This window comes from Carassius carassius, chromosome 25, assembly GCF_963082965.1.
Source record: "Carassius carassius chromosome 25, fCarCar2.1, whole genome shotgun sequence".
NCBI classification, from domain to species: domain Eukaryota; kingdom Metazoa; phylum Chordata; class Actinopteri; order Cypriniformes; family Cyprinidae; genus Carassius; species Carassius carassius.
Genome location: NC_081779.1, coordinates 18,206,614 through 18,221,552, shown reverse-complemented (window position 1 = coordinate 18,221,552; position 14,939 = coordinate 18,206,614). Strand labels below are relative to the sequence as shown.

The window sequence follows — 14,939 nt, the reverse complement described above, 5'->3', positions numbered from 1 at the left end:
AAGTAAGTAAAAATTATAAAACAACTTGTGACTTGATTTATATGGTATTATCTGCCCTAAAACAGTATTTGGGAAATATTAATTATTGACCAGTGACCTTATCAGTCTTCCCCATGAATGCTGTAGATCATAAGTCTCTTTCTATTAAGCAGCCCATCTGTACTTTCTATAGTCTGCATAACACAGCCCAGTACACATCACAACACAGGCCTCTCATAGAAACCGAACCTCCAAGGACTCAATTACTGCTCTCTCAGCTAGCAACGACAGAAATATGATGTGCGTGTGTGTGTGTGTGTGTGCCCATGTTTGCATTGCCAAAGACAGAAAAGCAGAAAAAAAGCATGAGTTTTTTCTCACTGCTAGAAGTATAGCTTTTTTAAATAATCAAGTTTCGGTTTAACTTTCATAAAACTACTTTTAATTTTAAATTCAACCCCTGCAGGATCAGCCTAACAGATCTTGACAGCAGCCTATATGCACATAATAATCAACAAATTTGTTATTACAACGAGGAACAATCTGTATCTTGTACAAAATTAACAACATCAGAAGATATCACATTCACTCAGAGCTTTATAATCATGTTTAATTAATGTTAACGCATGGGGTAATATCCTGTACAGGATGTGCACCTCAATGAAGCCAATGGAGCTGAGAAAAACAAGAGAAAATGAGGTTCGGATGATCCCGGGAAAGATTAAGTGAATGTGCCACGAGTGGGACTTTACCGTGAGGATTAGATCAGTCAGTGTTTGAAGTGTGCTGGCAGTTTGTTTAATGTGAAGGGCACTGGGTCAGTTCAGACCTCAGATGCAGTGGATTACTGCCGCCCATTTTGAACTTACCATTTCACTGATAGGTTCAAAGAGTACTTCAATAAATTTCACTGAAATGGTGGTCAGGATTTTTTTCTTAGTAAGTACTGTATATGGATGTTTCTTCAGCTACAGGCACTTTCAATCCCAGGGCCTTTTTTCTTTTTGTTATGTGATGGTTATGTCAAAATGTCTTATCATGACTTTTATCTCTTTTCACTTCTACTTTTATAATGCATTTTATGTAGGGGTTAATTTAGTGTGACTGGGAAAAATGTCCCAGTCATCTCAATTGCAAAAAGTGTCCCGAAATATCTATCTATATATCTTATTGTTTCTCCTCATCCCAGACCCAACGTTCAATATAAAAAAATTCACAAAAACATGAATTACATTAAAAACAAGATTCAAATGATGGTTAAGCCATTTTGATATTATGTAATACGAATTCATATGAATTTAACACAAATTACAACAGCATTTTGGTTGTGGTGTCATTTCCATAATGACCAACAGTTTTGGCCCTAATTAAGTTTATCCCCCCAAAAAAGTTTACTTGTTTATCAAAGTGAGAACAGTGTCAGTAAAGAGCTTGAGATGAAATATTGGTTGTGATGTGTTTATGAAAACAGGAAAACCAAGGTGGAATACCACAATTATGTTTTACATAGTTTCCATCATTTTCCATCTACTTTGTGAAATGATGCAGAGAAATTGAAAATAATATCTTCAGTGTGTTTCAAGGATGCATAAAATGCCATACATGCTATGCTTTTTGAAATGCTGTGGAAACAAGTCAGCCATTTCATTTCAGAAATGCTTCAAATATGATTTTCACCATGGTCATTTCCATCACAGAAAAGCAGCATGAGATTTGAGATATGGTTGAAATATTCATGATTTTGTGGTGTATTCATAAACACTGTTGGACGTTTTTAGACAACAAATGAGAGTATAGAGGTGATTTTTTTATATTCTTTTTCACTTTCTAATCAGTCCACAGTGCCAAAAGTGCCCACAGTTGAACAAACACCTATCTACTTTTTTCTGTAACCTTATGACCACAGCACAGAAAGGTGCGTGTGGCTTCAGTAATCACGAGGGCAGCAGAGTGCACCATGATGAACAGCAGCTGTCTTCCATCACTCACAGTTTGCCATGCCTGCCCTCACTGAGGAAAAAAACTGCAGTCCTAATGAGTTATCAGGACTGATGCCTAATCGTGTGTGGGACCTCGCAGTGTCCTTGACTCAACAAGGATGTATAGATGACCCGAGTCACAAATCTTGATTGTCCCACAGAAAAGAAAACAAACTGTAAGCGTTATGGCGAGTGTGTGAGTGCACGCAAGCGTTTGTGTATCTGGGACTGTATACTGAGAGCACATCTGTGTGAATACCTCAGTATAATCCCAGTAGTCACCAGATTCAAATGTTTGCCCATGCGTGAGCTCTAATAATGTTTGACAGTGAGCACTCGAACCCCATTTATGAAAGTTGTTATTCACAAATTAGCTGCATGTTCATAAGTGAGTGTGTTTGAGTAGGGTGAAGGGTATGCTGTACAGCAGTCACGTGATGGCAACATAGCCAAAGTCATTTGCATCGGAGACTCGCGGAGAGCAAGCAGATGGGAGTTGTGATTAAAACCGAGATATTCCAGAACATTAGATTAAAGAATGATGTCAATAAAAAACAATTTAGGCTGCAATAACAAAGGCAATCTGAAACACGGCACTGCACATTCTCATTTGCATATTTAAATGCATGTGATATTCGGGGTTAGATTCCTCATCTAATGATGCACTTAGCCCGTAATGAATCAGCGATGGCAGCTCCCAGGCTCAGCCACAGGGACTGCAGCAGGGCTACTTTGAAGTCACTGCATTTGAAGTGGAGTTTAGAGGGGTGGACTCTAAAAATAAGCACACACCAGAGGGAGACAGATCTGCAGAGCCTCAGCATGCAGCTGAAGTTTCATCCCCAAACTGGAGCAGGTAGCTGTAACCCTGGAGGAGCCACACAGAGATGCTCTTGCCTTCAGTCAGTAAAAAGAAAAGTGCTAAACATTGTCCAAAATTTTCTTTTGCAAGTCATGGAAGTGTATTTTGTATTATTTATATATATATATATATATATATATATATATATATATATATATATATATATATATATATATATATATAGATAGATAGATAGATAGATAGATAGATAGATTTGTTTGTACATGAGTTAGGAGCACACACGTTTACCTCCTGAGGGAGCAGAATGCTTGCATTGAAACATTTCTCAATAAAAGCTCTGTTCACACAGTCCCTATTCTCAAGGAATGTGGGACTGCTTTTTTGGATGGAATTCTGTCTACTCTACGAGCAAGCTGGATGCACTAGTTATGATGCATTCATGAGACTCACTACAAGAGACAGATAGGAACTTCTTCCTTTCTGCTCTCTCCTGAGGGATAGTAGTTAGTATTTGCAAAAGCACATTTGGCTCTCAAAAGGGGTTTAAAGCACTCATAGCAAGTCATTTATGTCTGTTCTCATATGATTCTTTTTAGAGTGTTGAAATCTGTCATTTGATCTAGCATGTTTAAGGTTAACTGTGCGAGTTTCATGATGTGGTCTCAGTAATTGGTTCCACCCAGGCTTGACTTTCTCTTAAGGGATGAGAGTTGAGCGCCTGCACCCTGCAGTCGGGGTCCAATGACCGCTCCCCTCGTTTTTGGGAGTCGTCATGCTGAGGCCTCTGCTCTGAGTTATAGTATCTTCAATGAGGACTCCGTTTGCTAGTAATCTCCACTAGGACAGTATCTGTGAGCTGCAGGCTCTCTGTGAGGGAAATTAGACAAACTTGGGAGGGCACATGTCCTAAAAGGTTGAAAACCCCTACCTTACAATATGTCCTATGTGTGGGGCGTAGTTAGGCCCCCTCTCGTTTTAGAGTCCTCATGCTGAGGCCTCTGCTCTTAGAGCTCGGCCATCTATTGCGAGCGTTGTCAGGCCTCTACTCACTACAGAGTGCTATCTTGATTGAGGACTCCACTTCTAGAGCTCAGCTAGGTGGTTGGGTAGTATGCTAGGTTGTTAGGCTCTCTGGGAGCCTCCTTGGCTACTGAACTTAGTATAGAGTGTTGCTAGGCTGCCTCTAATTTGAGAGGTGTTGTATTTAGCCTTCACTCTGCAGGACTTTGCCGACCAAGAAGTGGATGACGTACTTCACAAGTGCTCTTTTATACTCTCAGCCGCGCCAGTTGTGACGTCATAGGCTTCCGCTTGCCAATGTCAAGTTCATTGTCGTGTTTAGACTCATGCCGAAGGCATTTACCCTAGCGCCCCTCTATGGGACCCAGTGTCTCATTCCTCTTCTCAAGGAACCATGGTTACATGCACAACCTAAGACATTTATATATATATATATATATATATATATATATATAAATGATTTGCCAAACATATACATAGACTTTCAGATGTGCACTTCACCTTAGCAGCTGGCACAAGTCAAATGAGCATGGAAAAACTACAGGTGACAAGGAGCTTCAGTAGAACAAGTCAGATGAGATGCTATCAGGCCATACTGTATGTCAGTAAAAACAATTTTCCTGTCCTGTCAGCCGTTAAACTGTACTCGTTGTGCGTGCTCTTTAATTGCACACACAAATGCAGGATACACTGTAGCCTGTACCATTTCATATCAAAGTGTGAAAGAAACTACGAGAATGACATGTAGCAATTATGTCATCAGTTAAGTCATGAAGTTACCAAAAAGGCAATTAAATCTGCCTTAAATCTGTGCATGCATGTAAGTATTTGTTATAGGAGTTACATATAAGAAAATGTCTCTTCAATGTTTTTCAAAACTGTCCAGAAGCAGCCCAGCACTATCTCCCTCATCTAACACACAACTTGTCAGCAAATTATAGAGACTTTAAGACCTGAAGTGTGTCAGAAAAGGTAAAGAGTTGTGAGAAAATACAATACATGCCAGATCCACGTCATGTTCAGCAGCTGGAGTTCTTAAAGCAGCCAAAACAACCTAATAAACAGCTGCTGTGATGTCTGTTAATCAAAGAACAAAGAGGTAATCAATAACTTTTCTAGCTTTAAGGATTAATCTGTATTTAATTTAGATTTTAGTGTTTGATAACTTTATTCAATTTCTGTGTATTATCTACTTGCTGAAGGGCACAGGTAAATATGATATTTATTATAATGGGTTTATGTAAAGATCATTTTAATTTCAAGTAAATTATAAGTTGTTTTTTAAAATCTAATAAATTTTAAAATTGACAGCTGACAATTATTGTGTAATTTTGTCTGGCTATAGTCAATGGTTAAATATATTACATTCTTATTTCAGTTAATATTCCACATTGTGCCACTTTAGACAGCCTGAATAAACTGTTTTGAGTCCCTCATGTGACATCAGCAGGGTCATCCTGTCATTTTTCATTCATTTTTCATAATGTATTATGTTGCAGTTCTGGCAACCTGGCAAGTAACTCTGTGTTATCCACTGACCACAGCCAAATTTTACATGGTGTGTTGGCTAGTGTTGGTTTTGAACCGGTGCTAAACCTTGTTCCTTGATGTGTGTTATGGCTTTTTGCTGGGGGTCAGTGAAGAATCTCTCCAGCTGACCTTAAGATTAGATGGCTCAATAATTGACTTAACTTCTTGCTAAACAACTCTCAGCTCCATTAAACAATATCTGCCTCTCCATAGTACATTTAAGCAGTGGCATGCAGGCGCCAAGAGATCATACGATGTAATGTAAAAGGATTACTACAGATAAGAGATTGCGGTCACAAGAAGCCATGTCAGAGAGAAACAGATGTACAGGAGGGTGACTGACCCATCCAAATGAGTATTATAACTATCATTTCACTTAGTTCCAAATCAAAGGTCTTAGAAAGGGGCTGGATAATAGAAATCTCATTCATGCTGTACTCAACTCTCAATTAAATAAAATATATGCTCATGGACGCAAACTACCCTGAAGTCTCTGACTCTTTCTGTTTCTTTCTGTCACTCTTCCTGGCATTTTTGGTTGTTTCTCCACCATGTGTGCAAACCTGCAGCTGTGTACGAATACACACTAAATGGCTGTCTGTTTCCAGTTCTCAGTAGCCATATGGTTCATTCCAGTCTATGTGTGATATAATTCTCTCTTGTCAGCTGTGTCTCTCTTGTCTCTGTCTCTCCACAGACACTCCGTCAGTCACACATCCTTCCAGCTTCCACTGAACAATTACATTAGACGCCTAATGCAGTGAAAAATAACAGAGCGCCCAGCACTCTCTTTAAGCCCAACCCACCGACTGTTGCCTGGCAACACCGCACAGCTCCATTAGCTTAAGCTATGATGAAAGTGGAGGTCTTGTTGTTGTGCAGTTTGAAATAAGCATTTCTTAAGCAAGTTTTATCATTTTAGTTGTGGGTTTCTGAGGCCACATGGAACGCTTGAATTCTTAACAGAAGCAATTTTGTGTAGGGAAATATATTATTTGATTTTAAGTTTTGATGTTAAAATAGACAGCTTAGTCAGACATTCTTTAAGTCATTTCATTACTTTGTTCTATTTCTTTTGTTTCTATTGTAAAATCATCTTTACATCACATCAACAATTTCCCCATAAACATGTAGTAAACTACTTCTAAGACTTCAAGAGGTCTGTCATCAGCTTTTCCTCTTTGATCTGTTCTCTGGCTGACTTAAAAAAAAATGGTCCGACAGTTTGACTTCTAGGAATCATCGCTTCATGGAATTATATCATTTATAAATAGAGCTTCTTGCATTTGACTGGCCCAGTTTACTCGCGCTGTCACTTTGTGAAGATGTCTTCTGAGCGGTGAACTCCTTAATGCCATGCTTGAATCATGCAGATATAGCCACACAAGCGGCGGATGAAAGCCCCGGGTGTTGACTAAACTTGGAAGAATCGGCAAGACCTAGGGATGCGTTTGGAGATTGGATCCCTGTCGATCTTTGTGTCCAGGTTGTTGCATGGCAAGCTTGAGGTTTTCCAAACTGGGGCAACAGAAAGTGGGTTAGAGCTTGGCTACTTTTAGACTCAGCACATTGAGGTGAACTCAGTCGAGGTCTTCTCTCTTTTACAGGCCTACTTTAAGAGTTCAGTCCTGACCTTCATTGCATATCAAGACTGTAAATATGTTGATCAATATCAAGCAATCAATGCCTGTCCCATAAAGAGTTATTGCTAATCGTTAACACTCAAATGGTATCCTGTAGAGTTGACTATATTATTTTTACTATCTCTGTGAAAGTCCATTAAGGTTGGTCTCCCATGGGAGATCAAATGATCCCAGTTCCCATAAAGCCCTTTGCTTCAGTATTGGTACAGTATTGCAATTTTGCTAATTTGCTTCTAAATCTAAATACAAATTTACTTAATAATTTCTTAAAGTCAACCTCAAATCAACCTTTATATCAAAGCATTTAAAGTCAAGGCAAATAAACCCAGGCTCTATATTATTGTTGTTAGTGACAAAGGTGTTTTTAAAGCCAGGATTATTTCCACTCATTGGTTTCCTCACTGTTTCTCCACAGGCGGATCCTCAGGGACGAGACATTGCAATCCGGCCCTTCCTGGAGCACTGCGAGAACACACACATGACCATTTGGCTAGGGATTGTCTATGCCTACAAAGGCCTCCTTATGGTGAGTGAGAACATTCTAGAGAGCGTCAACATGATCGCCATCTGCTCCCGCCGACAACAGCGTCTGAATATTCTGACGCTTCCTTCTACATTTGGTAAATTATACTGTCATGAAAATGCATTCTCAATATTGGATTCTGATTCTTTTGTGGTATATCAGGAAATACAAACGCCATGCATATAGCAGACACATTTTACAATGCACTGCACTGCAACACTGTACTGATATTCCTCTTTCTTTTTTCTCTGCAGTTAGCTAATGTTCATTACCTACAGACAATATTATAACAGTGTTAATGGACAGAAATTAGAATTCTTAGATATTTGTTAGGGAACAATGTTTTATTTTTCATATTGAAGTTGTCGCTGTTGTGTAAAAGCTGCAAATAAAAATGAAAAAAAAAGGTAAGCCACTTGAGATCTGCAGTATGATTTTATCATGGTTAGGTGGGTTTTAGGCTTAAGAACAACCCCTTACAGTGATGAAATCACTGTAACACAGATTTGCAAGTGGCTCATTGCTTTAATAAGTCTTTTTGTCTGTATGTCTGCATATACTGAATCAAAGTCTACAACCAAAGCTTACTGTATCCAGTGGTTCTCAACCAGGGGCCATGGCCCACTAGAAGGCCTCAGCAAACATTTTAGAGGGACGCAAGATTGCTTAAAGATTGCTCATAATTAAAATTTTGTCATTAATCACTTACCCCCATGTCATTCCAAATCCCATAAATCTTTGCTCGTCTTTGGAACACAATTTAAGATATTTTGGATAAAACAGGGAGGCTTGTGGCTGTCCCATAGACTGCCAATTAAGTTACACTGTCAAGGTCCTGCATCACTTTAACATTGTTGCTACAGCTGCTCAAGCTTGGAGAAAATGAATATTTATTCTTAGATATGTCAAGCTCTAAATGATTTAACTTTGTGAAAAGTGTTATTTGTGAGAATGAATGAATACATATATACATGAATAACAACCCTGTTATCACAAAGGACTCAAATTCATTAAGAACATTCAATTGCTGAAATTTGTCATTATAGCATAAGTACCAGAAGAATATTGGTGGACCTTCAAATATTGTGTTTTTGAAAATGGGTGGTCTTGCAGTCAAAAAAGTTGAGAACCACTGCTGTAAACTTTAACATTGTTTTTTTGCTGCCTTACAAACAGTAGTATTTCCTACTGGAAATGCAAATCTAGTAAGCTCACTGACTGGATTTTTGACTCTTTGTACCCATAAGAGGAGAGCGAGACTGCTCTTTCCAATTAATCTCACTTTAGATTACAGGTAAGGTGCCCCAGAAACCAAAATGTTTCCAGTCAGTTAATTGCCCATAGCACTGACCATTATCAAGTCAATGATGGCAACATCCTCCAATAAAAACATGCCCTCTAACTCACTTAGTGCTTTGTAGAAATTATTTGTCCGTTTGTTCTTCCAGCAATAGCAGCATGTGGTTCAGTTGACTGGCACGGCATTGCCTCTCATCTCTCTTCTCGTCTGTGATAGATTTGGTGGGAGGCAGTGCTGGGGAAGAAGTGATCAATGTTAAATTGAAGCTATAGTATGAGACTAGTCATCAAATCGTAATAGTGGACAAGTGAAAATGCCATCACATTCACATTCTCATTCTGAGATATATGACATTTCAAAACGTCCTCTTCCCACCTCTTGTCATGTTTGAAAACCTGCTGCTAAATCAGCAGGGCTTCACTTACAGCTGACATGTTCCAGTAGAACAAGAGAAGAAAGAGAGAATGAGAGGGTGAATGAGGAAAAAGAGTGAGACGGGCTGTGATTGGATTAGGATTGAATAGATTTGAGGTGAGTGGGTGCAGAATCAGATCTTGGTGTGTGCGTCATTGAGTTAGCTGAGTCATATTTCTCAGAGTTCACTCTAGTCTCACACAAAGGTGCTTTGATTACTGTTCTGACTTCCTGAGAAAGTTGGACAGGTGTTGTTAGCTGACTATAGAGGCATTAGGGTGCTAAATAAGTCAGCCACAGTTCATTCTCACTGGCTTTATGATTCATCATTGTAAACTGAGGGCTGCACACAGTGATGAAGGTGAAAATGGTTGTCTGTGAAAAATGTCATATAACCAGTAATTTTATTCTGCCTTAGATCTAACATAAAATACATTTGCATGTAAATGTGCACACCCTAAAGTATGAATAACCTAAGATTTGAACTGCTCTTATACCTGTAATGATAAGTAATTCTTTGCATTTTTCTCTCTATTTAGCTCTTCGGATGTTTCTTGGCCTGGGAGACCAGAAACGTGAGCATTCCAGCCCTGAACGACAGCAAGTACATCGGTATGAGTGTGTATAATGTGGGCATCATGTGTATCATTGGAGCAGCAGTGTCCTTCCTGACCCGGGATCAGCCTAATGTGCAGTTCTGCATCGTGGCACTGGTCATCATCTTCTGCAGCACCATCACGCTGTGTCTGGTTTTTGTGCCAAAAGTAAGTACTGCAATGTAGGCCTGATCCAGCCCTATGGGGAAAGAATTGTAGAGGTCAGCGAAAGGCATATTCCGGCATTTGATTTGTGCAAATCCCTAGCAAGTTCACCTGAATATAATGGAAAACAGTGCTTACTTTGCATCCCTGGAGCTCTCTGGAAATAAACACACTGAATTTTGAAAGACTGCAAAGATTCGACTCTCTCTCTCTAAACAAATGCATCTTATACAGAATCAGTGCCTTTGCCTATGTCTTTTTCCTCTCTCTTTTGTTAGTTTGTCACAATGCGCACAAACCCGGATGCTGCCACACAGAACCGGAGGTTAAAGTTCACGCAAAACCAGAAGAAGGAAGATTCCAAGACGTCCACCTCAGTAACAAGTGTAAACCAGGCCAACACTTGCCGTCTTGACGGATTACAGTCAGACAACCACCGCCTCCGAATGAAAATTACAGAGGTGATTGACGTCAATCATAAATGACAAAATTATTCAATTCTTAGAATGACAATCTACTTAAACAGTCATTGAAATGATGCTAATATTATGCAAAAAATTAAATGCAGAGCCTGGAATTAAATTAAATGATTTAATAATTTTGGACTTTGTGTTACAGCTGGATAAGGAACTGGAAGAGGTTACCATGCAACTCCAGGACACTCCAGAAAAGACTCCATACATTAAACAAAACCACTACCAAGATGTCAACAATATCCTGAGCATACGCAACTTCACTGACGGCAAAGGTAAGAGAAGTGGATATTAAAGCTTGTGTTCCTCACCTGTCAATCACACACAGCTGTCAGTTGGTGTCTCGTTTCAGTATGTGACACACTCTTCCTCTGTTACTGTCACCCAGAGAAAAAGAACAATTTATTGGAGTGTTATACATTATTCACCCCCAAACATGTCAAGCTGAAGTGTCATATAAGGTGCAAGTTCTGACTCAGTTCTCCAGCTGAATCCACCTCTGACATCTTGATGGAAAGGCAGCATTCTGAACAACATGCCTTTGTTTTCAGATGGAGAGAAATCTCTGAAGAACCACTTAGAGCAGAAACCCCAGGCTCAGTGGGGATCCATGGATCCTTCAAGGATAAGCAGAGGTCAACTAGAAGACATCAACTCACCAGAACAGTAAGTTCACACACCGACCGGCATGTACAGAATGTCTTTGGACACCAAAAAAAAAATCGATGAATTACATTTGTTAACAAAATTTTAGACCAAGTGGAATTTATTAAGATGCTAAGAAGCACAAGCACACTTTCCAAACATAATATTTGACAAAAGATTTGTTTGCTTCTACATTTGTAAAACATTAGACATATTTTGTTCAAAATTAAGATGAAAGTACGAGCCTAAGAAAAAGCTTTGTTTGCACATGCCACTATAACAAAATTAATTTACTCACCCTATGAATCAAAATTAAATTTTAGGGTCTGTCTGTTTAAAGGTTCTTCACATCCTATTAGACACATGCATTCTTCTTGGGAAGACTAAAACATGTTGATGACTAAAGTTGTATATCAAAGATTTTTATCCAATCAGACACTCAGACAGAATTATGAGAATACCCCTCTTTGCAAAACCACCACAAGAGGTTGCAAATCATGATCATGGCTATAATGTAACTAAAATCTATGAGCTATTTAAAAATGGGGCGGGGGGTCTTAATAGTTTTTGGTGATGTTTTAGATACAACATGCATTCAGTTGTATAAACTCATTGACAGGACAGCGCAAAATAAAGATCAGGATGAAAAAAATAAATGAAAGCGAGAGGTTCAGAGAAAAAAGAGAAAGGGGGTGGTGGTGCTGTGGTTACATAACATGTGATTTATAGCGAGAGCGGAAGGCAGTGGACCCTGAAAATAGACAGGAGAGTAGAATTAGAAGACGACAGGCCGTCCCAGCACATGAATGTTTGATTGTACAGTTGAGCGATTCTGCAGTGTCTCTGTTCATCGAACACACACACAACACTTACCCCAGTAGCTGATGGTCCCTTGACCCTGCAAAATAACACCATCTCTGCCATGGGAATATGCAATGAGTAATTTATTTAGCCTGTTCTATATGTCTGCAGTAAGGAATAAACAAATACATTTTTAGTTTAATGACATGTTTTATTTTTAAGTGAACCTGCAATGTTTGGCTAAACGATGTTAATTATTTCTAAACATGGAAGACATTTTCCTTAATTGATGTAAATTAATATTTAATTGAAAGTAATAACTCAAAGAGACTCCAATCGTAAAACCAATCGAGAGAGGTGTGGTGTGTTGCTTTTCTAATTTATTTAAAGGGCTTCAGGCCTCTTGGGGTTCCGTTTGTATCTGACACAAGACAGGAATGAAATGGACTTTATTTCAGGTGATCCCCACAGTGAGGTGCATACTGGGTTGATGGCACCACAAGAGCAAGCATAGTCCCAAACCCTTCACTAGTGTTTTCAGCATTGCTAATAATAAATTTTTTTCTTTCATTTATTTTTTTCTAGCATTAAATCTGCATATTAGAATGATTTATGAAAGATCATGTGACACTGAAAACTGGAGTAATGGCTGCTTAGAAACATAAAAAAAACTTACCAACCCCAAACTTTGAGCTGTAGTTGTAGGTCCAGATGGTGTAGTTATATCATCTAGCAGGGACTAACGAGGTCATGCTAACCAGATAAACCTTGAATCCTTAATTGAGAAGGGAACAAAATGTATGTGGCAAAGTCACTGCTGGTTTAAATGTGCCCTGTGCATGTGTGATATAATTATAGCCGAACTTCTTTTACATGCATGCAAGAGTGCCCCACTGTTAAACAGCATTACAGAAAATGAGGAATTTTTAATATAACAACTGTTTGTGGTTTGTGTTCACAGCATACAGCGCAGGCTGTCCCTGCAGCTGCCTATCCTGCATCACGCCTATCTGCCCTCCATAGGAGGGGTGGACGCGAGCTGCAGCAGTCCCACGAGCAGCCCGCCCTCCAGCCCACACCACAGACACATGCCCCCCTCCTACAGGGTCATGGTGTCCGGCCTGTGAGGACCACCACCTGCCCTGCACTCCGAGGAAGTGATCAGCTTTTTTATTTTAAGACAGACTGAGCAATATCAGTGGTTAACAGAAGCGTGTGAGTGACCCAGGGGGTTCCAACTCTTCATGCATTCGTGACCCCCCCTCCCACCATCCATGGCCACATCAGAACAGAACTGATCTTTCAGGCTAGGAGGGAGGTGACCGGAGGTCCTCACATAGCAATCCAACCCAGACTCCCATCCTCTCGGTCCTGTCACCTCCCGTTCCTAACTAGATGGACTCAATGCCCCCTTAAACAGTAGTGCGGCTCAACACAGGACAGGAGCTGTAGCCTTACTTGAATAAAAGAGACGCTTCCACCAGCAGCCTTTCCACGATATCCGTGCACATCGGTTCTGCTGGAACTTGCGGGAAATGTGCAGCGTATGTGACCGAGGACTCCACCTCTTTTTTCACCACGTCAACAGCCATGTAAATATGCTGTGAAATTAATTGTTTTGATGACGCCTGGTGCTCGGAGAACTTTACAAAGTCAACGAACCAGGAAGAGACACGTACGCCGTTGCAATGGGTATGAATTTGTTGTATTGCTTCAGTGTCCCAATGGTGTGAAAAAGTGGTAAATAAGACTATTAGCATCTCAATTTTTTCTAAAGACAACAAGGGAGTGTTTCAGGGTAATGTGGGCCAACTCACCTGGATAGATGTGTACCACACATTGTTTTTCTTTAAAAACAGCTAGCATCATGTAGGCCTGTCAGGGTACCGAAAGTACTACTTTGATTTATCGTAAGTAATGTCACGTTAGAGGTTGCACCCATGCATCCTCAAAGAGCCACAGGTCCAGCCAAGAGGTACAGAGACAAAACGGGCGATTTTAGAGGGTCAGTCTTCCATTACAGCCGAGTGAGTTGATCCTGCATATCGGGACTGAAACACGCAGATGCAGCCCTAAGCTTGGGATGTACGATAGCCGTCACGTGACCGGGTGTTACAGAACAAGAAGACTCACAAATTGCGATAATAACAGGGAAGGGGTACTCCACGCGGAGCAAAACCAAAATATCCTCACAGAAAGCTGCGAGGTTACACAAAAGAAATGTTCCACACAGCAAGACAAACGAACGATATTGTATTAAACAGCAGGACTGAAAAATTAGCACAAGTGTAATTAACTTAATAAGAGCAAGTCATGTATGAACAAAGCCTCATTTTGACTTTGCAGAGAGGTCTCTTAGTTTACCCGCCCTCTGTTTATTTCTTGCCTTTTCTTTTTTTATTCTTTTTGTTGATCAAAAACCCAACATGTTTGTGAATCCTCTATGGTTGTAGCTTGGGGTAAAAGGGCTTGGGTGGAGGGCACACGTTTGCCCATTCCAGGGGAGAAATGGCAGAAAGGTCCGCAGTCCCCAGTATCAAAGTGACATTGTGAAATACATCACCTAGCTCTTAGCAACAATGAAATTACCTCATAGTTGCTATAGAAATGTTACTGTGTACAGTTAACTTTGCACAATGTCTTACAGAGATAAGGAACATCAGCTAGAGCTGGTGGAAATTATTGGAAATAAGCTACGTTTCATCCATATTAAAGGCAAGAGTTTGTTTCTGCTGATATCTCACCGTCTGTGTCTTGGTTATAGTTTCTGTCAGATTTGTTACTGTAACGTGTGTGTCTTACTGGAGCCTGATGGACCGAATTGTGTCAACTGGGTGACAGAAACAGTGACTGCACATATGATCCATATGAAGCCAATGCATCGAGAATTTCTTTAACTTGTGACTTCCTTCCGTCTGTCTGTTATCTAGTGATAACGCGATATTCATGGGTATATATAGTTTAAACTTTTTGGGAATGCAGGAGGAGACTGAAACACAACAGAGGTGCGTTTGCTAACAGCAGTTGTCATAGTACCGCACGCTCACT

The 14,939-nt window shown here is 39.9% G+C and overlaps 1 protein-coding gene across 1 annotated transcript in view; it reads left to right on the top strand.

The window, feature by feature from the left end:
• Window positions 1–13,484, top strand: part of LOC132104329 (gamma-aminobutyric acid type B receptor subunit 2-like) — a 206,935-nt gene extending 193,451 nt beyond the window's left edge. Inside the window, exons 14-19 of the mRNA XM_059509730.1 lie at window positions 7,390–7,500; window positions 9,751–9,975; window positions 10,251–10,433; window positions 10,591–10,720; window positions 10,997–11,111; window positions 12,853–13,484. Of these exons, the coding sequence (XP_059365713.1) occupies window positions 7,390–7,500; window positions 9,751–9,975; window positions 10,251–10,433; window positions 10,591–10,720; window positions 10,997–11,111; window positions 12,853–13,018 (930 nt within the window). The 3' untranslated portion in view covers window positions 13,019–13,484. The remainder of the gene's footprint in view (window positions 1–7,389; window positions 7,501–9,750; window positions 9,976–10,250; window positions 10,434–10,590; window positions 10,721–10,996; window positions 11,112–12,852) is intronic.
• Window positions 13,485–14,939: the final 1,455 nt, after the last annotated feature.